The sequence below is a fragment of the Varroa destructor genome, unplaced genomic scaffold (assembly GCF_002443255.2).
Source record: "Varroa destructor unplaced genomic scaffold, Vdes_3.0 BEIS01000006.1, whole genome shotgun sequence".
In the NCBI taxonomy this organism is placed as follows: Eukaryota; Metazoa; Arthropoda; class Arachnida; order Mesostigmata; family Varroidae; genus Varroa; species Varroa destructor.
Genome location: NW_019211459.1, coordinates 4,003,896 through 4,027,152, shown reverse-complemented (window position 1 = coordinate 4,027,152; position 23,257 = coordinate 4,003,896). Strand labels below are relative to the sequence as shown.

Below are 23,257 nucleotides of genomic sequence, written 5' to 3'. Positions count from 1 at the left end.
TAGCTATTTAAATTCGATGCTATTGCCGTCATGTTATTGCAGCTGAGAACAAACAATGACTACCGAACGCGTAGACTTGCCGTGTCGTATAGGTTGGCGTAGCACTACAATGAATACCCTGGCTGGATGGAAAAACGGATGCTCAGCGTTCGAATAGAACCGCCATAGAACGCTAATTGTCCTCTAAGAAACTGTTGGTTTCAAGATATGAATGAGATTCGTGGGAAGCAGCAGCCGCGGCGGCGGTCACTGTTGGGTCGTCAGTTGGAAGCAGGCCCTGTTTGTTTCAACGATTAGTCTATTGTTAACCGCCAGCGATGTATGAGCTTTACCATTTGCGCATGTACTTCTAGCGGACACTAGCAGCTAACCCTGTTTTGCTCGCTCCTAAACCTCCTTGTACTTCAACTTCTGACGCCTATGTATAGAGAATCTATCATCGTATGCATAGATCGAATACCATGTCCCTTGTTGTGTCGTTACCGCGAAGCGTTAACCGAGCTCAACGGCCTTTCGGTTGATCGGAACAAGCGCTATGAGCTCCCTCAATGGAAGATATCTTATTTACGATATTACGGATTTAGCTTAGTAGCTACGGCAATTACGGCTATTCTGAGTAGAAATCACAGTTAGAAATAGCTTGCACACTGTGCATCCGTTGGTGTAAAAGTTATTAGATGGTTTGCGTCTCTAGTAAAAGTAGCGGATAGTGATGTTTATATAGATGAAACCCTCGAAAAAATTAAGCCGTACGGTGAGTTTTTTTTTTCCCTATTTACTACAAAAAAACGTAAATATGGTCCAAAAAATATAAATCGGGACGTACTTTGAAGGTGTTTGCCTATGCCTTCTAGAAGCCAGTAAACTTTTCCATAAATATATTTGATATACTGAATTACGGTTCCGCGTTACAGTTTTTATTAAAATGTGCTGTAAAAATCTAATAGAGGATTAGCATTACTAATAGCATTCCGTTGATAGTTGGAGAATACAAGCAGTCCATGATCATTAAAAAAGTATTTATTGTCTAGTAGCAATGGCATAGTTTTAGTGTACTCTATGCTATTAACTTAGGCCGACTGAAGTGTCCCCCCCCCCCCAAAAACAAAAATTTTCTATTGCCATATTAGAAGGGTGCAAAGGCACGGCTGTCTAACATTTTCCAACGATCACTGCGTTTGACGCGCGACAAATCGTAAAAGTGTGCCGTCTTTTTTCGGCAATTTCACAGTGGCTTTTCTCTGATCAGAACAGACGCCTAATCGGACACTCGGAAAACGCGAAGTCGGCAGTTAACGATGCCAGCCCGGCTGAGAAATGAAGACGGCATACTAACAGACAAGCAACAATCTGCTTGAGGTACTTCAGTTTGACTCCTTGTGGGGCATGTAAAATCCGCTGTTGAACTATTTCAAAATGGACATATACCGACTTCTTCTAGTTAGATTCCCTTGCTCAATTGAAAAGAAATCAAGTATAATTTTATATGCTATATAAGTATAATTATATATTTAAGTATGATTTTCAAAAATCACTGGACAGATGTACAACAAATACTATATGAACTCAAATAGCTTTAAAAACGTATATTGTTATCGGATTATGATTATAAGTCACCTACTAAACTCCAGAATAATTAAGACGTTCTTTCCCATTGTCGTGTCTATCAAGTCTTTCCTACTTGGCATGATCAGACTTAGGCATCCACGGATAACTAATTCTGGTTTTTCTCACCGACCAAACGAGTTTTCCTAAAGCCGCTAAGCCCTTTATGAAACATCACCTCACCTTAAATAATCCGTTTCACAAGAACCGCTTCCTTGATCTATGCGATTCCGCTAACCTAACAGTAACAACAGGAGAAAAAACCCTCGGACCATAGGAAAACGGTTATCGTTTTCGTTGTTTAAAAGGACATTCTCCTGTCACCCGGTATTGTGCCGTACCGTCGCCTACAGCCGCCATTGGTTCGAATCGCTCACCTTGAGAATCCGCCGCCGTTTCCAGAGTTGAGGTATCCGTTATGGCTGGCACGAAAATGGCAATCGTCGCCTGTCATACTCGCAGTGTACTGTGACGGTGCCAGCGGCAGTTGTTGCTGTCGCTGTTGCTATCGCCACTGCGCTTCATAGTAACACTAGAATATAATGAAGGAAAAGTCTGACCGAAGGCTTCGTTTGTCCTTAAGGCGAACCTTTGCAGAAGCAAGCTGTTGTTATTTTGGTTCTAAACGTGAACTGAAACAATGCCGCTACTGCTGCGATGACAAAATGTTCGAACGATCAAAATGCGGTTAGAGGATAGTATGAGCGCGAAAAGCGGTACACGGCGAGATGGCAGCGGGATGAAAGTGACCGCTGTTGCGAGAAACTGGAAAAAGAAGACCAGCAGCCCGGAGCTCAGCCTACGACAACACAGGACAACGAAAGAACGGTGTAGTCGACCGAAGTCGACCCAACGGGTCTCAGAACTGAACGCTACTTCCTAGGTAAGCCCAAGTCATTGCAGCATCTCGCTATGGCTAGCCCTTTTTCGCCGCGCATGATATGGTGACAGCTGGCGTAGGCAGGTCTCGGCTGGATAAGAAGCCGTTCTACAGCTGTTTGCTATGAACCCCCTCCCCAGAAAAGACGTGGCCGTCCAAGAAAATACAGCTGCAAGACATATTTGTCCCTCCATTTTCTGTTTAAGGCACTGCTGGCCTAGGACACTCCTTTTCTACGGCCCCATAGCAGTAAACTGTAGAGAAAAAAAAGCACAAAGTTGCTCTTGAGACGTAGTCGGCCTTTTCGAACAGCGGCTTGTTGAAATATCCGTCGAACGATTCTTGAGCTATGCTGTCGTGGACAAGCTGGTTACACTGACCATGTTGCGGGGCCTTCATTTCAGAAGAATCACGCATGCCATACACTTAGAGTAAACTAAATAATTTAAACCAATTTTTTGACCTGGCGTGACAGAAGTAAAGCAGAAAAAAAGTAGCCCTTCGTTCGCCTGTTATAACGATACCAGAGATCGTATCGATGTCTATCCCAAGATTCATAGTACTCTATACGAAATAATATTCTTCTGATTTTGTCTACACAATTCGGTTCGTTGGGGATGAACTTTTGAACTGCTCGAACGCTACCCAAGATTTCCGCGGAGATTCCGATATAAACAGAAAGGTTAACGCAGTCAGCGGTGGGTAATCGGAAGCCTCGTTCTGCGTAACCCAGACCCGGATATAATACAGGGGGCCATTCGTCTAATGACTCGAACTAGAATGAAGAATAGGCGCAGACCTTTATTAATCAATATAACAAAGTGGGCTAGTTTCTTGGTATGTAAAGTCGTAGAACTAGGTGTAGAAACGTCGTCTTGTACATGACTTTGCTGAAGAGTGATGAACACAATGTCGCAGTGTCGTCTACAGCTGTCTGTTGGCCAGTCGATAACATACGCAAAAGTGTCTCATGAATGTACGAAATTTTACTTCAGATAAGCCATCGCAGTGATACGATCCACCTAAATTAAACAGATCATGTAGGTAATAGCAGAATGAATATTTGTAGTTGAGGCAGTTCGTCCTAGCTGTGCAATCTTCCTGTCAAGTGATCTGTATAATTCCTAATGTTATTAATACTATTCTTGGCTATCATCGTATGCTCTACGCTTTGCTTGTTTCAAATGACCGCCATTCAGAGCTTTGTTTTAATCAGGCTTTGTTTTTGTTTAAAGGAAACACCAACACTTTCAGCCCAAATCCGCGATTTCATTATAAACTAAACTATATAATAACCGACTCTCGCTTGCCCGTTTTTTACGGCGTCAATCGGTCAACGTTCGCTACTATAAGTGTTCACTTTACGTGTGCAAAGTCCTACCTCAAAAGCACATGCCACTAGATCTATTGTTTTTTCCTGTATTTACGTTTAGCTTATCCTGCCTCTCGAAAATATCTCACAGGCTGCCCCTGTATGTGAAACAATAAAAATGATTTTTCTACCGCTTCTTTGAGGAGAAACTGAGGTTGTAGGGAGAAAATGTGTACTTATTTTTTTGCTTGTGGTACATTATGATATTTACGTAGTTAAAACGATGGGAATGGACTTTTCTAAGGTCACCGATCAATTGGTGCACTATATCGTGTTGCGACTATCTAGGCCAAATTTATTATAACAATCTATCCAACAAGTTTGCTATTTTTTTTTTTCTCTCTTCAGAAAATGTATGAAGCAGAAATTGTTTCAAGATATCATTGTTCATTATGAAAGGAAGATGTTAATGGAGCTTTAAAATGGCTCCGTATCCGTAAAACGATAATGACAAAAATGGTGCTTAAGTAATAGCACTACCTATGTTACTATCTTCTACTTGGGTCGGCCAAGGTCGTAATCGTAAATATATTGACCTCCTTTTGCCAGAAAAATATTTTTTTTACTGAAATGCTTTTGAGGGATTTTTGCAGACGGCAAAATGTATTATTGTTACTATTATTAATAATTTCGTCACCTCCAAGTACCCCTAAGGAAATATTAAGTCCCCAATTTTGCAGAAATCTACATGTGTGCAGTTTTTCCCCGGAGGATAATAATTCTCATAATCATTAATTATATATATATATATATAATAATCAAAAGAGTGATGAAACGCTTCCATATTCGAAGTAGAGAAATTCACAGGGAAAGTGAAAATGGAAGTTTAAAATCATTAAAACCGTTTTCTTTTTTTGTAGCCAAACTGAACAATACAAAGAATGTCCAGCTTCCTACCTATCCTGCTTCGTATAAGGAGTCATATCTTACAAGCGCACTAAATAAACTACAGTATCACTCATCATCATTTACTTACATTCTCGTCACTAATACGTACGAATTAAGTATACAATCATATCGAAATATTGTAATTATAAGAGATATTTACATATATAAGATTGTAAGTTATAGAATCCAATCAAGCTCAAAGATGTGTTACGTGCTTCGACAGGCGTCTTCTGCTTTCTAGGTCTATCACGCAAACAACAATAATATCCACGTACAGTATACGAATCACCCGTTGCTGATTCGTCTTATTCGATCTCCTCCGGGAATCACTTGTCATGTCACCAATAAGAAAGGAGACCGGCGCTATTAGGTTTCCATGCTCATGTAGGAACTGCTCGTAGGTCACTGTTTCTGATAAGTCAAATCCACTCTACAAGATCTAGACGAAGGCTCGCATTTGGCGATTTCCCAGTAATGAGGTGTGATCAATCTATTGCAAACGTAACGCAATCAAGTTGAAGGAACTTTTTCGTTATTAAATGTTGCTACGTAAAATGAAGTTAGTGATCTATCCTTGGGACGAATAAAGGCTAAGCATTTTACTTTTTAATTTTTATGCCTTTCTCTTTGTTAGAATTCAAGATGTATTGAGCAAAAAGGCCCGTCGAAAAAACAACAGATGCTCGAGTGCTTTGAAGTCAAAGCGTAGCGGAAAGACTTTAGATAGCACTGAAAAATCTTCGGATTATAGCTGTCTTCAGTGTATTCCAGAAGAGTTCTTCTAAACAATTTCATATCGTAGAATTTGTCAAGATTCAAAAAAAATGGTAATGAGATTTACGATCATCGGGCTTTACACTAAATGGTTAAGGACACAGATTGCTGTAATAGGACGCTGCCCGTAGCTATAATATTTTTTACCAGTGTTGGTACAGGCCATTATTATTACACAACATATATAGCTGGAATACCCAGCCATTTGCAGTGGAGGCAAATAATTTAAGCAGAATATAGAAAACGAAATTACCAGTCTTGTAAAGTAGGAGTAAATATTATTGTTATTAAACAGATAGAGGGGAAGGATACTCGCACTTTCATATAATTATTCACTCCTGCAATCCGTCGTGTGTTAATTTCGTGCGACTTCCGAGTATATCTTCGTTTTGTCGAATCTTACATCGTTTTTACATTCGCAGTCGATGGAATAAGTAGTATGTTTACCCATAAAAACTAATATTATTATTTGTTGCTCGCCGTGGCTGTAGTCGCACACGGAATGTTCTATATATTAGCTGACCTAGAAGATGGACGATTCGTCTCCATGGGGATCACGAAAACCAAAAAGGATGGTCAACAGTGATAATATTGGAAGAGAAGAATGAACGCTGTGAAGAGCAAGCAGCCGAAGTTTATCCGGCCCTAACAGTTGACCCTCTTCGGGCTCCTCGAAGTCTCGTACTTCTGCTACGAATTCAGTCGCTAACACAAGTCGAGACACGATTTTGATTCACCAATTTGAGAATCAGGAAGCAATAGCTGTCTAAGGTGCGAGTTTAGGATAATACTGCAAATACATTTATATAACAGGATCATTTAACGATATTGAATTTGTCATCCTTATATAGTGATTTCGTATAATCAATGTTGCGCATCTTACCATCATGGCCTTGTTAGTTGAGCGTGACGAAAAATGTACGAATCTGCATTGGTAAAAGCTTTATTCCCGAGTTCAAAAGAACCCTATGTCTCTTCGGCCTGTCGATATTAGCTGCCAGCAGGGTTTCACGAACCGAGGACACCTGACCTCGGAAAAGTCGCTGAAGGTCCACCGTAGCCGTCTAGAAAAAACGAACGTTCACAAAACGGCCCGTTGATTTCTACAGTTTTCACGATCTTTCATAGAGCGAAAAATTCCGAAAATTAATGCCTTCAACGAATCTCATTCTACTTTTACGAAATCTAAATAAACACCAGATTACGAGCGTTACCAATTCTAAATGACTTTTATAGAAAATACGCAGAACCTATCCGGTGCCTTAAACTAGGATGTTGGAAAATGTACATATTTTACCTTGGGGTTGTCTTTGCGTTCAAAAATGTTTTCCAGTCGAACAAGATATTCCTGTTTGGAACACAAAAACAGATTTTGTACAATTGATGCGTAACCGTGATTTGTATCGCTTTTACGGCAATGAGATTGTTTTTTTTTTATAGGAAATCGATAGAAATCTCACAATTTTGTAATCATTCACTAAGCAAAACACTTTGCAAACAATCATTAAATATTTAACATTACATTTCTCTAAACAATATTACAAGATCGTTTAAGTTATTGCACTTCTTTTGTTGATTTTAACGCAACGGTATCCTTGATTTTTGAATCGCGGAAAATGTTACCTTGGATGACGTCTGCTCAAGGGTAAGGAGTTGCACGTTGCTGGAAAGAGCCGATGGATCAATGAGGATTTGCTTGGGGTGAAGTGGTGCAGGGCTAAACGCGACGATCGGCCGAAGGGTCATTTGCAGGGCCAACGGCCTGAATTTGCGACCAAGGCTCTCCCTTGAAGCGTTAAATAGATAGATTCTAAATGTACCACGAACCTGCAGACCATTTCCATCATAGCCTGTCTCATTTAGCGCTTCATTCACACCTGCGATCGTTGAAACGACTAATTTGCAATTGCATGTTTCACAGCAGACGCATAGCTCTTCCTGCATTCTATGATATATAGTAAAATGGGGAACGGATGAATATTAGTGACGTTTAAAAAAGACACCATATTGGACTAAACTTTCCTATTTTTTATACTATTAAGCTTCAACTATGCTATCTCAGCAAAAGATATTTTTCTTATAAAACAACACTAAAAGGCGATGTACGGGAAAATTCGTGTTTTTTTATGTTATGCAACAGTTTTGCATTGTACGGTCATCAAGATTTTTATCTACTCACCAAAAGCATCGTCATGAAGACAACGACGATGAAGCATAATTTCAACTTGTCCTGATTTGAGACTTGAACCTCCATGCGACCTGACGTGGAATTGCTACTAGCATTAAGTATGTTAAATATAACATAATAATAAAATATTTAGCACACATAGTGAAGTTCTGCTGAAGCGTCTCCATTCGGTACCGCTATAATCTTATGCAGAGTTGTAAAACTCGGATACAACGGAAAAATTTAACTTACAAATTTCGCACGCAAAAAGAATTTTAACTGGAAGCGCCCGAGTGCTCAAACTCCTATTAATAACATCTGTAACTATGATACAAATATTTTGACTTACCGGTTCCTTCACTTAGAATGTCTAATATTGAAAGCTTACTGCTTCCTTTTGTCCTATCCTAATTTCTTGCTGTACTGCAAGCATTTGCATTAAACGACGCAAGTAACGGGTGTATACGTCTATTTGTAGCGCGATGTCACTCACTCATAAATGTTGATGTTAGCAGCTAGTTAAATAGGAAGGTCGCAAGGAGATTCGTACCTGTCAGTGACAATTCCAATTGTCCGCTTTTTGTCCTTGATGGCAATCAGTGTATTGACGGGGTAGTAGTTTCCGGCAACAGGCTCAGAAGAGTTAAGTAGCCACGTCGGACGGAAATTCCGTTGCCGGCGGAGATTTTCACGGCCGTTTGAGTCAGTGAAGAACTCTGATCCGGAGTCTATGTTCGAATCGATGCTGTAGATTTACATGGAAACAAATGATATTACCGACAAAAGCTTAACTTTATTGCTCTCTTGCGTCCATTTAGCCACAAACTTGTCAATTCCAATACTATATTTCTAAGCATCAGTTCGAGCTCCAGCGGAAGCAAAGACTAGCAGCTCTAGATACCTGGATGATACTTCTTATTGAGTCAAATATACGCAAATGTTGTGATACAGCTTATGATGGGTGCCGCGATGCGAAATTAAGCCCAAATCGTTATGCACTACCATATGACTTCCTAGCTTAACTTAATCAATAACTTGATTTATTTTTTTACTATGCCTGGGTCAACCGTCTGGTGGGATGCCAGCAGACGTAAAGCTACTGAAACATATAGTACCTCACTGCTAAGCAATACCTGCTTCCCTCCAAAAAAAAATTATTTGTTATTAATAAAATCTGATTATCTCTTTATTGACATTGATTTTTAACCGATTCATTCCTCTATTCCAATCGAGACCCAGTTCCGCTTGTTTTCACGATCTCTCGGTACGGGAATAATGTTTGCAGGTTGCCTTTAGGTTTTCATTAGTCTAAGAGACGTAATATGAAAAGTTTCCCTGTGTATTCTGTTTGTCTCTTACAAGTAGGTGGGGAAAAAAATAGAACGAAAAGCGAGAGATAAAACTGAAGGGTGTACTTCTTATACGCTTTGCTGTTCGTATAGAACTTAACGCCAGTTGAACGCGCATACGTTAGCTCTATCAATGCAGTTAAAAAAGGCATTATATTCATTCATCAAAAGTCACTCTTTTAGGTCTTTGTTTTGTTCATACTTCATACTAATGTTAATGTTTTAGACGTATTTCTTGACCACGATATGTCTTAGGTGACTTATTTTAAATGAGTCGGTGCCAGCTAGGATATAAATAGATAAATGCTTTTATATGTACGTGTGAAATGAGAACTAACACGTTCCAACTTTTTTGTTAGTCTACATTTAAGCTGAAAGCTCCTGTGTTGACGGGAGTCTTGATGTTCCACGGAGTCTTCTTGGTATTAATGAGCTTCGTGTATCTTCTGTTACAAACTGATGACGGCGAACAACAGGCCATTGACAACTGTAGTACGTGCTCGCCAAACTCAGAATTTGGAGCTAACATTTTCATCTTTGCTTCTGATCTTGTTAATCAATTCACGAAACCCAATTCGTCCTTCAGCTCTCGCAGCTGGGTGCTCTATGGGTCTCCGTTAGAAATTGCTCCGTCAAAGCACAGACTCCCCACTACCTATAAGTGTAAGCTTATTCACTGACTCCCTCAACAACATTTTGTATTTCCGAGCACTAAGAATCGTAGTTGTCTGTTATTTGCTTCACAGAAGCTCAGAATAAACCTCTACCACTGAATTCACACCCCCCTTGTAAACACTCCCTGAATAAATCTCCCTAAATGAATTACCCCTTCCATGTCTGTTTTTCTTGTAAGCCTCTATCCCACACTTATTTATCGCGAATCGTAAACATTCAATATTTGTAAATAAAGATACAGTGATTTTACCTGTCAATGTTTGCTAAAAAAATCCGTCTGGAAGTCAACTTAATTTATAAAGTTAAATCGACTGATTACGAATAATATAATTGCAAAATCTACCTGTAAACGAGTTCCTTTCCAATTTGGTCCTTTATCGGAATGGGACCAGCAATCCAATCAACTTCGAAGCAGTTAAGACCAATTCTATAACTCTCGTACACCCAATCTCCGTACTGTGCACGTACCTCAGTGATTGTACGGCCCTCGATAATTTTTATGGATTTCAGCGGAAGCTGCTTAGCAGGGCCGTCATTCCTAAGCATTACACAACAACAATGTTACGCTGAATTTTGGGTTATTCATTATAGGCTAAATTGATGCAGGCTATGTAGATACGTAGACGTATTTTTTAATATCTGAATGTAGCCTTCGTGATTCACATAGGACAAAAAAACGAAGTCCTGGTTGGATAAATAAGATCACCTAAAAATATAAGCTCCGCTTGCGCGGAAGTTGAACTTTGTATTGTTTCCGGTGCGACTTGCGTAAAAATAGTAGCCAGCCGTAGCATTGATTTCGATACCGTTGAGACTCAATCTCACAATACCACGTGTCGGGTCGACGTCCACTTGCAAACCATCCCGAGATATCGTACGGGGCTCCGTAACTTCAAGCTCTGGGTATGACCACGGAATTCGTTTATCAGCCGGTCGGTGACGGATATCCACATTCTGTTATGTAGGAAGCGAGTTGGATAACTAATTTTAATATTGTAGATCTCGATAAAATACAGAAATGTAAAACGGTACTTCAATTCCTTTGGACAACACAGAACACTAGGTATTCACTAAAATCGATAACTTCGTTAATCTTGCCCGCTCTACATTAAATTTACGAAAGAAACGTATAATTGTTTTATATGTCACATGATAACTCAAAAAAATTATGACAATGGTATATATTTAGGCGTCTTTCACGTGCGCCTATAACGACGCTCTGTTATATAAGATTGACGAACGGGCTCCCTTCTGCTGCTATAGCCCTATAACAATGGAGGTTGAAGTCCTTTTCGCTATGTTTTTCACTGGGAGGCACTTCGCTTCTCGCTCGTTCCAATCGGCAGCGCTAGTCGCTGCCGATGACTTCAAAGGCCTCCCTAGGACCACATTGTTCTGTTCTCTCTACAGCATGACCCTGAGTCCGTGACCTTAGCAGCGCCTACACCTCCGTAACCCTTCTTTAACCCGATCTTTTTGACCCGCTTAACTCACCCAGCCGCGCCTCTCGCACTCCATACAACGCACTCCCACACAACTATTTTGCCTCTCCGACCATACTTTTGAACAACTTTCGCTTGGGCCCCTCGCTCGTTTGTGTACGAGCCGACCCGCCGGTTAGCCGAAGGCCTCATCTGTGCTTTTCGGGGCCTGAATACTCTGTGCGTAACATCGTTTTTCGTGCTCTAGGTCTCACCCCAAGCAGTTCTCAGACCTTCGAATCCACCATCCCGCTTTGCTGCAGGCTTCGGGGAGGTTAGAGCATTGTAAGAAAAACTGAGGTATTTAATGGTGATGACGAATTTCAAATGATTGTTTCAGTATTCGTTTCTGATTCAACCGTGCACACCTAGAACTTACGCTTACTTAGGGTAATTAGGAAACTAGTTATTTGCGCTGATATTACCTCTGTTTGCGAATCTTGACATTAATGGTTTTGATCTTGCTTAATGTTTAAGGCTTATGCCGCACGCTTTCTTAATGTCCGTTCGGCACATCAATACCTGAGTAATGCTTCACGAGCCAAGTGTCCTTTTTGGTCCTGCTAGGCCTGAAACAGCACTTGAATGCACTAATACCTCTGTCTACTTATGCTTTAATAATAAGCAACATTTTGCGTTTACAGTCTTTGGGCCTCTAGTTCTCAGGGTTTGGCAGAGTTAACTGCTTAAAGTTTTCACCATATAGTTTTCAGTCAAAATGCAGCGGTTCTTTATGTAAATCTTGTGCCTCTCAGCAACGTTCGTAAATTCAGCTATAAATAGTGCAGCGGCATATTAAGGAGAACGTCGCCTATTCGTTAACGTTAGCATAGAAAAATGTAAAAAAAAAGCTCATAAAGCGTAAATGCTATCAAACAAAAGAGTTAATGCGGTTCTTGCAGACAAATTGTTTCATTGCTAGAAAAGATGAGTTGCTATAGGCCCTACCTAACCGCTTCACACTCAATACCACAGGTTAGATTTTGATAGGAAGGCTTACGTGTATGTAAGAACAGGGTGTTTAATTCCTGCGCCACTGTAAGTATGAAAACGTTTTTAAATAAAATTTTAGTTCGCTACTATCAGCGTTCTAGGTGACAACCTACCGTAAACGATAGTGCATCAACCTCGACAGGGAACACCAGTTCATGAGTTGCCTTGCCTTTCCTAGAATAATATTATTATTTTAACTCTTTCTCTCCCTCTCTCTCTCTCTCTCTCGCTCTGTATATATATATATATATATGTATGTATGTATGTATGTTGAGCTATCGCGGAGACACACCTCTCTGCCAGTTTCTTTAAGCCATCGGAGATCGGTAGACAGTCGAACGGGATATTCGTTCCATTTGGAGTGGTAACGGTGAAATGATTGACGGCTGACACGGGTATTCGAATATAAGTTTGCACCTTTTGAGATGCTGGGTTATACACTGTAACGCTGACTCCTGATCAAGTGGGCAATAATTCTATTAGGGATTTGCAATATTCATTTAGATTTATATATATGTTGTATAGAAGCCTGCTCAGGCGAGCAGTACATGTAAAATCAATGAACGTCTAAGCGAAGAAAAACAACGTGGAAGTGTGATCTTTATCAAGTATTCTTAATTAAAGCTATATATTATTAGTCAGAATTGCTTACCATCTCCGTTGGTTAATCCGTCGATTACGTCGCACTCCGAGATGTTGAGTCCGCGGCAGAATGTTATGCTTTTTGCACCTGGAAAGGTCTTTCCACTCAAGGCAGCTAAAGCCTTCTCAGCCACCTTCTCGGCCTGAGTTAATCCGACTGACACCATTTTCGTGTAATCATCATTAACGTGCTGTTTGGCAGTACCTGTTACAGCGTCATGGTGCTGCGCTATTGCAAGAGCGCGCCGCAGCTGGCCCAAATGTCCTGGACCCAATCCTGGTCGACAATCAGCGAAGCGTTTGTTATATATTTAGGCTTCGTTCTACATTAACACTAATTTGTCACAGTGGAATCGATTGCAATTCTAGCTCTTATCTCACAGGACCTACGAGAACCCATCTGCATGTGAAATCCAGCTCGCTGCAGTACGACTCACCAAGTCTAGGTCTCCTAATTTAGACTATTGAAAAAGCCATTCAAGTCAATAGTTAAGCAAAATCCAAAAGTCAAAAAGTAGCCACAGAAGGAAAAGAACGACAGTACTATATTTGCCATGCTTTTCCTTCGTCTATCCGTATGATTTTTCAGATTATCCACCCCCTATCACAGCGTTAAGTAGCGATATTCATCAATGCAAAACGTACTAGCCATTGCAGCGAGTTGTGTGGTGGCCTGGAACCAGTTGTTAGAAAAGCGATCGAGGTACTTGAAGGCAGGACGGCTAGTGAAGTACCCTGTCCAATAAGCGTGAGGATCGCTTGCGTATGGGAAGAAGTCGTCTGTTTTGTTCACCATTTTCTGATCCTGTATGACAGCGAGGTAGCAACTTGGGGTAGAATACACGAGACGCACAGGAAGACCCTTGATTTGGTAGCCTAAAAGTGCGGAACGTTACGCTGTCGTTGAAGCCAAGCTCTATCTTCTGATATTTTGGTTATGTAGCATTTACAAATAACCTTTTATAACTTTGATACCTTTTCCGTTAATAGAACGCATCAAGGCGTCCAAGTTTGTCATCCATTTGTGGGCGTTTTGGTAATTGAAATCGTTACCCATGGTCACAAGGAAGTTGTTCGTAGCGTAGAAGTTTGCCTTATCCGTCAGCCATTTCTACAAACCAAATAAGAGCAATGATAATAATAACTTTTCTTTTTTTTGTTTTTTTTTACTATTTTGATTGGTTAGTACCGACAACTAAAGTGACTGGCGTACCCTTCGTTAGATATCAACGCTTTCGAACCGGTGGCCCTTAATCTCGTTTGACAATATTGAAAGCTGTAACTAGATTTGACATAATGAAATTGTTCAAAGGCATTTAAACTTTTTTCATCCAGAAACAAAATCATATACAGTTTAGTTTTTGACGTAAGTAACTGACTCGCTCGTTCAGCCAAGATGAAAAGGAGCCTCATATCTAAGTGAAGCTTATTTCAAGCTTCGATTTTTCACAAACAGTTTCCCTAAAACATTTTATAAAGGTGAGCTATTAGCACGTCGTTAGCAATGAAGGGCGTGAGATTTAATTAATCCTAGATTTTCGACTTGTTCGAGAGCGTTCAACAAGCTTCAAAACAAACCTGCCCCATTTGTCGATAGGTTTTACCATACTGAAGCAAATTATTAGCACAAAAGCAATAAAAACATAGTTTATCTTATTAGGTATAACTGTACAAAGCCCTTTCGTTGTGTACGAAATTATTTACCGACTCCTTTTTTTTTTTTATTATTATTACAATTAGGAGACAATCAGCATTTTGGCTAGGCACGAGCCATAAACTATAATTTGCACATGGATAATGTGTATATAATAAAAAAACATATTTTAAACGCAGTAAAATCTCGAAAAGTAGTTCCTGTTACGATTTACCATGAAGTCTTCGGCTCGCTTCGGCCCGTTGTATTCCTCTGCTTCGGGGTCCTCTACAATGGGGTCATCGTTACAGAACTCGTCAAAGCAGAAACCAGGCGGGGGCGAATAATTATTAGCTAGGACAATGCCAGTTAGACGAGCGCGGGGCAAAGACTCACTAGCTTCCCAATTAAACTCCATGGTGCGTGTTGCCTCTCGGTGACTCTTATCTTGATAATCAATTCGGCCCAAGTATAGACCTGATTGAAAATTAAATGCAAATAGATAAGCACAATAGCTGACAGCATTTGGTTCCATTCATTGAGTTACCTAGTCGCAACGACGCGTACGCAAACTCTCCCGTCAAGCTTTTTTTTTCTCCTCTAGTCCCTTACGTTACTCAGAAATTCAGATTCCTGATTAAAAGTATGTAATTTTTTTTTCTTTACTTATTCTTGTTTCTACCAGAAAAGGAACGTTTAGTCACTTGTCGGATGAGGGCCAAATATCGACAAATGAACGAAATACGCATGCGCCGCGGTTAGCCCGCCAAAAAATCGGAAAAAAAAAAAAAAAAAGATGCAATTAACCAACCCTGAAAGCCCATTTGAGCCAGTAGTGACGCGAATTCTCGTGAGTGACCGAAAGGATCGATCTGCCAACCAACGCGAGTTGTACCACATTCGCCAAAGATCTCTGCAATATCAGAGGGTAACATCCTTCTTTGAGCTCATCAGATCACGTTATCCCTACAAAAAAAGGACATATACAGACAGTTACAAATAATAGTAATAAATAACGTATAATACCTTTCAGTATGCCGAGTCCATAGGTCATTTGATTGATGGTAGTCATGTAATGAACGGTTGCTTCATCATTCATTACGTAACCTCCACTGACGAACTCGATCTGCCCATTGAGCACTAGACGTTTGAAATTTTCCCGCGCTGAATTGTCTCTGTAAATTATGCAAAAAAAAAAAAAAAAAAAAGCAAATTATGCGCTTTATTTGTTTAACATACACAAGGCACCTACGTATTATGTATTTTCGACAACCAATCGATTCCAGTCAACTGGAATAAAGATTTAACATATACGAATGGGTGACTAACTAGATTTGTGTACTAGTTATTATCAAAAGTATTCAGATCCGGGCAACTGAGAACTAGCATTAAAATACTTGATTTTGTCACAGTGTCAGAAACTGGATGATATTGACAATTTTTTTTTATTTGTTGTTTTAGCAACTATTGAACAGGTCATGGATGTAATGTAGCCATTACAATTAGTGTTTGTGCTCGGTGGCAGACTTTTTTTTTTTTTTTTTTTTTTTTGTTTTTATCGAATCGGTACACAAACCTTGGTGTAGAACTTGGTATCGACACAGTCCTGGCATTTGTGTGTACATATACACACACTTCTGTATACGAAATACGGCTATTACACTTAGAATCGTTTAGAGTATCCTGATACCATCAGACTAAGATGGATTCTCGTGGAGGTCGCCACGACCGCTAAGCAACTCTAACCCTGTCACATGTTTCTATATATATGTGTAAATTCCCCTGAATCAAGATGTTTTCAATTTTTTACAGTAGACTTGTGATCGTAACCTTTCTGCGTTATCACCAAATATCTATTTTGCTACTGTATTTATTCTTTACGTTAACAAACTCGGCACCGTTTTTATATTGCCAGCGACATTTCTCTCTAGTGGCCTTACCTATGTGTCCACCAGAGTTCGAAAAATCCCGTTTCAACAAACATGAATTTTTTGTTTGGGTCGCTCAGCAGTTCCGCTAGTACACTATCATAGATGTATTGGACGCTTACCGATGTGATACCAGCCTTGGTACCAAAAAAGTATTGTTCAACTGAAAAGGAAAAATGTGAGACCTGTTGTAGATTAGCAATATTCAACAATTCAAACTAAGCACTTGACCTGTAGAAGAGCAAGAAAATCTCACAATTCTTTCTTTGATCGCCCTTTCCTTAGAGTTATCCCTATGAAAACAGTTCTTGGCACTCATTTTTAAAGGAAAAAATATATTTAGGTTGTTCGCAGATCCCACATGGTTGGCGTATGGCATTACTATGCTTCTATATTAAATCACTCGCCCTATTTAGGTCGACTTGTTTAATGCAATTAGATTTACGATGTTGTCCGTTTGCTTTGGCCACTAAACCAGCCTCACGCCTTCCTCAGAGAATATTAAAAATTCACGGTATGGCCGTTATTAATAAACCGCTACGCAATATACCTAACATTGTGATTATTCAGTGATTTTCATTACTCCACGCTGCGCCAAGCCATCCCTTTTTTTTTTTTTTGTTTGTTTTCATCTTTCCTGCTTTTAAGCTGCCTAATCGCACGCGATCGATCAAACGGGCTTCTAAAATGTTCAGTTCACGAGATAATGCGTACTGTCGCAGGCCGCTTCCTTGGATTAGAGTGCTATTTGCCTTCGCTATCTATGGGAGTTTTCCGCCGCAGGATATCTTTAACATACGTTTATCAAATCTTTTGTATGTGTTTTTATTCAGTATGAACCGGAGAAATTTTAGATTTGTTCATCCTAAAATAATATGTAGAAAATAAACGGGTACTAGCGCTATACGACGATGAACGGACCATTTTTCGCTCTTCGAAGAAAGCTCTACACGGAAGATCTTGTACCAGTTTCAATTGTAGTCCGCAGTTGGGACACTGTTGTATTATCGTGTTCGAACATCGTCGTAGATCACTACTGGGTTTTTACCCCTGCGAGTTTTACACTGCGAGCTAAATTATTTTTCCAATATCTGTGCGACACGTACCTGAAGTGGCTTCGGAATGCCTTTGTAAATATAGAACTTACTAAACTTACCTATACGGACTGCAGTTTTTGACTGGCCGATAAGGCCAATAGAAAAAAATTATTAATTACTTCAAACGTCAATGTTTTACTCCAGTGTAACTATTAACTAAAACTTTGTATTGCATTGAGTGAACGTACTGAGAACAAAAAAACCACTAGCCGTACTAATACTGGCACTATGTCCGATTTCATATAACACTAGCTATATTACATACTATATACACTATATACACTATTAGCTATATTAGTATTCAGTCTTTAAAGCACCTCTCGTGACTTTTTTAAATTTGCACATTGCTATCAAACGACGCGTAAATTGATCATGTACAAGCGTGTAGCCTAACTAGCGTGGCTGCGTGAACATATGATAAATACCCTCCAGACCTGAGGAACGGCACAATGTCATACGTGAACTAAATAAGAATTCTGCACGTATGCTACACATAAATGATTTAAGTGATATTTTTCAAACGATTTTCTTCAGAAAATATAGGCCAACCAGTCTTCAGCCATCCGAGATCCATGTGCGAATGAGGCACAATGTGAACGGTGTAATACTGAGGGTCCACTTGGGGACAGGTCTGTATGGAGCACTTCGCATCTTCACTACGCACGGTCGCTAGCTGCAAAAGCACTAGAAAGGCGCCTGTCAGCCTAGTTGGCGCCCCGGCCAATGGCATTGTTATTTGGCGTGCCCACCAAAGCTCTTCGGAACTGGACGGATCGAAGTCCACTACTGGAACTGATTTCCAGGGTTCGTAATAGTTTTATTTAATAACAAGTTTCTAGAGACATCAGCACGCACACAGGTCCTCGCTGAACCACAACACGTTAGGCAGTACGATTTATAGCGACGCAGATGATAGAGTGTATTGACGTCTCGTTAATAATCCCTATCGGAAAGTGGGAGAAGAATACCACCAGCGCTCGCTGACGTTGAGGATGGCGCTGCTGCAACTCCAGCTGCTGCGGCACCCCATGACGACCTTCTCAGCACCGTACAATTAGCCACTGAACGAGAGGACGTGGTATGGTTACGACGTGGAAACGAAGGATGAACGGTCATTTACACTCCTGTGGACCTTCCTGGCGCCTGGCGCTTCTCACTCGTCTAATTCGACCGCGGACAAGATAAATCGTTTGATAGGCTTGTCCGCCGTCCAAGCGTCAGGGATCACAGATTGTCACCAAAAACCAAGGTAGCTCAGTCAGTTATCACTCCATTGCTATTCGTTTCCCTTAACGCAATGGCGGTTTTGCTTCTTCAAGAGACGAGCTTTATGAGCAGAGGAAAGTAAAGCAACGATTACTTCGTAGCTGTCGCAAATCGTATCGGCAATCACGTATCGCATAAAACTACGTCAAAAAACGTACGCTAAACATTAACCATTGGTGAGTAAACAGGTTCCTCGTAATGAACTTAAGGTAAGAATGTATTACGTTAACTTTCACGGTTACGCTTCGCTCCGACTGCCGTCGCTGGGGCTCTAAGCGAGAACTATTCGGACTGCTCAAACTGTTGTTTGCGTATTCCCATCACTACAGAGCTAGCGGGTCGTAGTTTATCTATATCTGTGCTCGTTTTTGAATAAGGTTTTGTAACATGGTTACTTGGACTCGTCGAAAAAAAATACTCGTTACTTAATTGACATAGCAAGATACGTCAGTGACTCTGTATCTATGAATATGATACGGGCTAAAAGCAGGGCCATCTCGAATCAACGAAAATCTGCTGAAATATTATCCACATCCACAGCACACCCTGACACCCTGAAACTAAGGTTCATTGGCAAAAACCTACTTAACTAAACAAAAAAAATACCTCGTCAAATTCTCAATTCCCACCTATCGACACTCGTGCATTTACCTTCAAATGACGATTTTTTGTGTCAGCTAGAAAAACAGGATTATAAGATGATTCAGTTGTTAAGCCTCTATGTCCTAGTTACAAGTACCCGATGATGAATGATACATCGGGTTAGTACCAGAGACCAATAGTTATTATGGCAGCAGTTACAGAGCCAAATACGATAAGTTCGAAATAAATCTTAATATTTTACACTAGATCACTATTTTTCCTATTCCTACAATTTTCGCTATTTTATTAGTAGAAAAATTCGAATTCATCTCAAGTTTGCTGTAGAAAATTTACTTGTAATCGCAAAAGAGTTGTTTTTTTTTTTCATATAAACAACCACTGGATAGATTGTTTCAGCCTAAATCAGTGCAGTATGGCTTTGATAATAAACCCAGCAGCGGGCATAATTAGACTCGGCGTGTTTCTGCCATCTCAGCAATTCAATGCTACGTCTGTGCTCTGATGCTTGACCCATTTCTATTTACTGCCCTCGTTTTACAGTTCGAACGTTATTGCTAAACAATACCTTCTAAAATATTCATGGACGGGTTGTTTTTTTTTTGACTGGACAGCCAATAGAACCACGGCCACTCAGCGAATTAACAAGCGTTAAAGTCAGCGACGGCCAATCTATCAGGCTTCATTGAATCTGCCTATCAGGCGCACTCTGTACCTTAATTCAACTTAACTCGAAAGAATTTTCGCTACAGCAACTACCGAGTTTTCTTATTGTTCCATTAATTTGAGAGGAAAGACACTAGTGAACCTTGTACCGTACCTATACTATCATATATTATACAAATAATATATAGACTATCTGATCCGACCTAAAAAAATTCCGATTGTAACTGTATAGTGCGTAACGATATGTAAAAATACAGGTCCTCATTGGTGGGGACCATCAATAATTTGTGTTCTTGTCAAGTAAGATATGAGGAATAGTTTAAATTTATATACGGCAACGACTTCTAGTACTCACCCAGGCTGGAGTTGAGATTAGTCACTCGGCTTGATCACGTCCACGCAATGCCAAATTTCTATTAATGTTAGCGGTTTTAGTAAATCAATAACTGATTTTTTGTTTTTTGAGGTGAACTAAGGACGTAGCATTTCGACCTACTAAGCTGTCAAAGATCGACCGGCGTAAGGTGATAGCCAATACAAAACGCACGAACGGCGAAATGCAATAAAAAAAAGCTATAACATAAATATGATTATCTCGTAGTTATTGGTTAGGCCCAAACCTAATAATGAGCAAGCCTAGTGTCTTATTCGAATCTGCTAAGAGGCACCGCATTTTTATTGGAAGAAAATGCCTTCAAAGTGTCTTACACCTACCCCCCACTCAAAGAACAGTATACACAAACAATAAACTATATATATATATATATATAATCTGTAAGGCTACATAATTCTGTATACACAAGATAAATAAGTTTATTTTATAATTCCGTATGGCTGTGTAAAAACCATTGATGAGTGTATTCTACATATATGTATATATATATATATATATACGTATATTGAAATTTCATTTCAAGCTGAGTCGGCAGTTTCTATATGATGACACCTAGTGCACATACAATTATGTTAAGAATACAAACTCAATTCCATTTATATCCGATTGAAGGTCGATGTCTGTATCTAATTTACTTCACTTATATCGTGTAAGCCAATTAAGACAACGAGTAAAAAAACGCGCGCTTCCCAGCTGCTATTTGTTTAGCGCTTATACACGATCTCCAAAGCTGGGTCAGGTCGGCCATATTCTGAATAAGTGTAAAGCGAAGAGACTTGCGCGTTGTTGTCGTCTGCCTTTTGACAGCTTTCTCAAGCAAGGAGCTGCCGGCCATCACCGGTTCTTCGCCGACGAGCCAATTTCTGATCTGAGAAACAATAACTCACTCGTCTGAGATCTCGAATATGTTCCGACTGTGATTAAAACAAAAGTTTCTGCCGGTGTCTACCAGTTCGTGACGGTAACTGAGCTCAGTGTTGACTTGAAGCAACGACTTTTGATTATCGAACAGCACAGATCTTAACCTTTTGTATTTTTGTGTGAGGCTAAATAGCGCGAGAACTTTAGGTATGAAGTTTAGGTATGATTGTACCAGATCAATCCCTGCCGCTGCTCAAGATGCGCTCGTAGGCCTTGAGTAGGAAACTATGGTAAAAACAGGTGACGGAAATTATTAAAACGAATAATTATTACTTTTGAATAGAGTAATTCATCGGAAATACACATAATACATAAAAGAACTCACAGCAACCACCTTTGAATGAAATAAATGTTTTTTATGAACAACTTACAATTTTTCAGATATATCTGACTTACCCTGTATATATAATCACTTTGCCTGTGCGACGAAAGCAACGGACACGATACATTTTCATCCATAATTTCATGTGACGCTTTCATCTAGACGTACTAGATGTGTAAAGCGATGCAAAAGAAAGTTCTGCACTAGAATCATCACCGTTACCGCCATTACATAGATTGTTCAGGCGCTTAATTCTCGCCAAAACTCAGGACCCATTGCCCGGGTCGAGATCCGATATCCGCTAGATGCGACATGGGGTGTGGCATGCAGGCGACAAACCACTATAAGGCAAAGGCCACAGATAAGCCACAAGATGTGGTAATTTTGTTTTCATTATACATCACCAAGTATCGATTTAATCCTATAAAGGACCCTTCAGTGGCTCACGGTGGATACGAAGAAGTGATCACCACTGCAGAAAAGCCCCAGAAAACCAGTTCTGATGGTAAGGCTCACATATATGACAGGCTTTAGAGTCACTGGCAGCATTCTCGGATTCACACATGTCATAGATAATATACGCCTAGACAAATTCTAACGCCATACAACTTGTGTCAGTCATAAATGAGAACTGAAACGCGTTGATATACATAGCTGATAACGGTACAGATTCAAGGAAATTCTCTTAGATTGATCTCTCAATTAAGCATTGCTGTCAGATCCTACCACGCAGTGTAGTGGTAACTTCATGACAAAGGGGGTCATTGGTAAGCCGAGATGCGTGCGGAGAACGAAGAATAGCTTGCCTCACGTGTCCATAAGAGGTGACACACCAAACGCGTGTACTCCTGACTACCTGAGTTAGCCCCCCGGACCCTTCCGAAGCGACTATCCTGAGCTGTTCACTCGTAGGGAATCAACCGAATACAGCCTAGACATAGGATGCCTCTTACTTACCTTTCCACGTTCTCCGCTCACTCCTGAGTCCTTAACTCTAGCTCAAGCAAGCCCATCAGAACACTGCCCACCTCTTTCTCGCAAAGGATATAAGGAACATCTCGCTATATACCAAAAGTGCAGTATCAGCGGCGCCAACTACAGTTGTTGTTCGCATTATCTCGTTTCTAGGACGTGTCCTAGGGCTGTAAATGGCAAACTGTGACCTCTATGTCAATTCGCATAATTGAAATAACATAACTTAGCTTTCGGCCGAAATAATTTCACACGTACCTACAGAAAGTTATACAAATGACACGCAATCTTTTTTATAGAGATTCCTGATAAAGTGATACCATCTTCCTGCCACTCGTTATCAATCGATAGCATAAAATCAGCTCTCCCTAGACAATGGGCCACCGATATTGGCTGTGACCTTTATGTATGCCTACACAAACAAACGGCGACCACGCAAATGGTATCTTTTCTGTTCCCTAGTGCTATGCGTTCGTTTAAACAACGAACCTTTTAATTAATGGCTAAGATAATCTCGGCTGTAACAACTGTGTTCTTGCACATAGACCCCGTAAAATATATACTTTTTTTTCCAGTTAAAAACGAATTCAGCCAGGTTAGATCGTGCTCCAAAGAAGCGAAATAAACACGAA

General features: G+C 40.2%; 2 protein-coding genes across 21 annotated transcripts in view; one reads left to right on the top strand and one right to left on the bottom strand.

Annotated features, from left to right (window-relative positions):
- Positions 1 to 5,967, top strand: part of LOC147754762 (uncharacterized) — a 64,133-nt gene extending 58,166 nt beyond the window's left edge. For 6 of the 10 annotated variants that reach the window (XR_015330609.1, XR_015330611.1, XR_015330608.1 and 3 more), the window contains one exon: positions 43 to 5,967. The gene's annotated coding sequence lies outside the window, so the exon portion shown is untranslated. The remainder of the gene's footprint in view (positions 1 to 42) is intronic. The other 4 variants (XR_015330606.1, XR_015330607.1, XM_086993598.1 and 1 more) reach the window with 4 other exon arrangements.
- On the bottom strand, positions 3,267 to 18,214 carry LOC111252773 (lysosomal alpha-mannosidase-like). 11 transcript variants are annotated; one of them, XR_002674338.2, is made up of 19 exons: positions 18,034 to 18,214; positions 16,400 to 16,550; positions 15,486 to 15,634; positions 15,271 to 15,372; positions 14,695 to 14,936; positions 13,802 to 13,937; positions 13,472 to 13,702; positions 12,837 to 13,103; positions 12,477 to 12,639; positions 12,298 to 12,358; positions 10,417 to 10,664; positions 10,054 to 10,248; positions 8,237 to 8,431; positions 7,699 to 7,778; positions 7,143 to 7,396; positions 6,817 to 6,867; positions 6,403 to 6,583; positions 5,021 to 5,235; positions 3,267 to 3,507 (listed from the first exon to the last, which is right to left on the bottom strand). XR_002674338.2 is itself a non-coding variant. In XM_022811186.2 (18 exons), exons 1-17 carry the CDS (start codon positions 18,212 to 18,214, stop codon positions 6,416 to 6,418), a joined length of 2,874 nt encoding a protein of 957 aa, XP_022666921.1. In that variant the 3' UTR covers positions 3,267 to 3,507; positions 6,403 to 6,415. The 11 variants fall into 11 exon arrangements, 7 of the variants coding, with proteins under 7 accessions (XP_022666921.1, XP_022666920.1, XP_086849717.1 ...); XR_015330604.1 differs by having other exon boundaries at positions 5,021 to 5,074; XR_015330603.1 differs by lacking the exon at positions 3,267 to 3,507 and adding an exon at positions 6,043 to 6,309 and having other exon boundaries at positions 4,810 to 5,235.
- Positions 18,215 to 23,257: the final 5,043 nt, after the last annotated feature.

Bases quoted from the DNA above. Each gene is read 5' to 3' on its own strand.
- LOC111252773 (XM_022811186.2), bottom strand. From the start codon at position 18,214: ATGCCATTGGCCGGGGCGCCAACTAGGCTGACAGGCGCCTTTCTAGTG. The intron at 12,359-12,476 runs GTGTGTCTCCGC...ATATTATTCTAG, and splicing joins TTAAAGAAACTGGCAGAGAG to GAAAGGCAAGGCAACTCATG. The intron at 10,665-12,297 runs GTAGGTTGTCAC...CCTACATAACAG, and splicing joins TTGATGCACTATCGTTTACG to AATGTGGATATCCGTCACCG.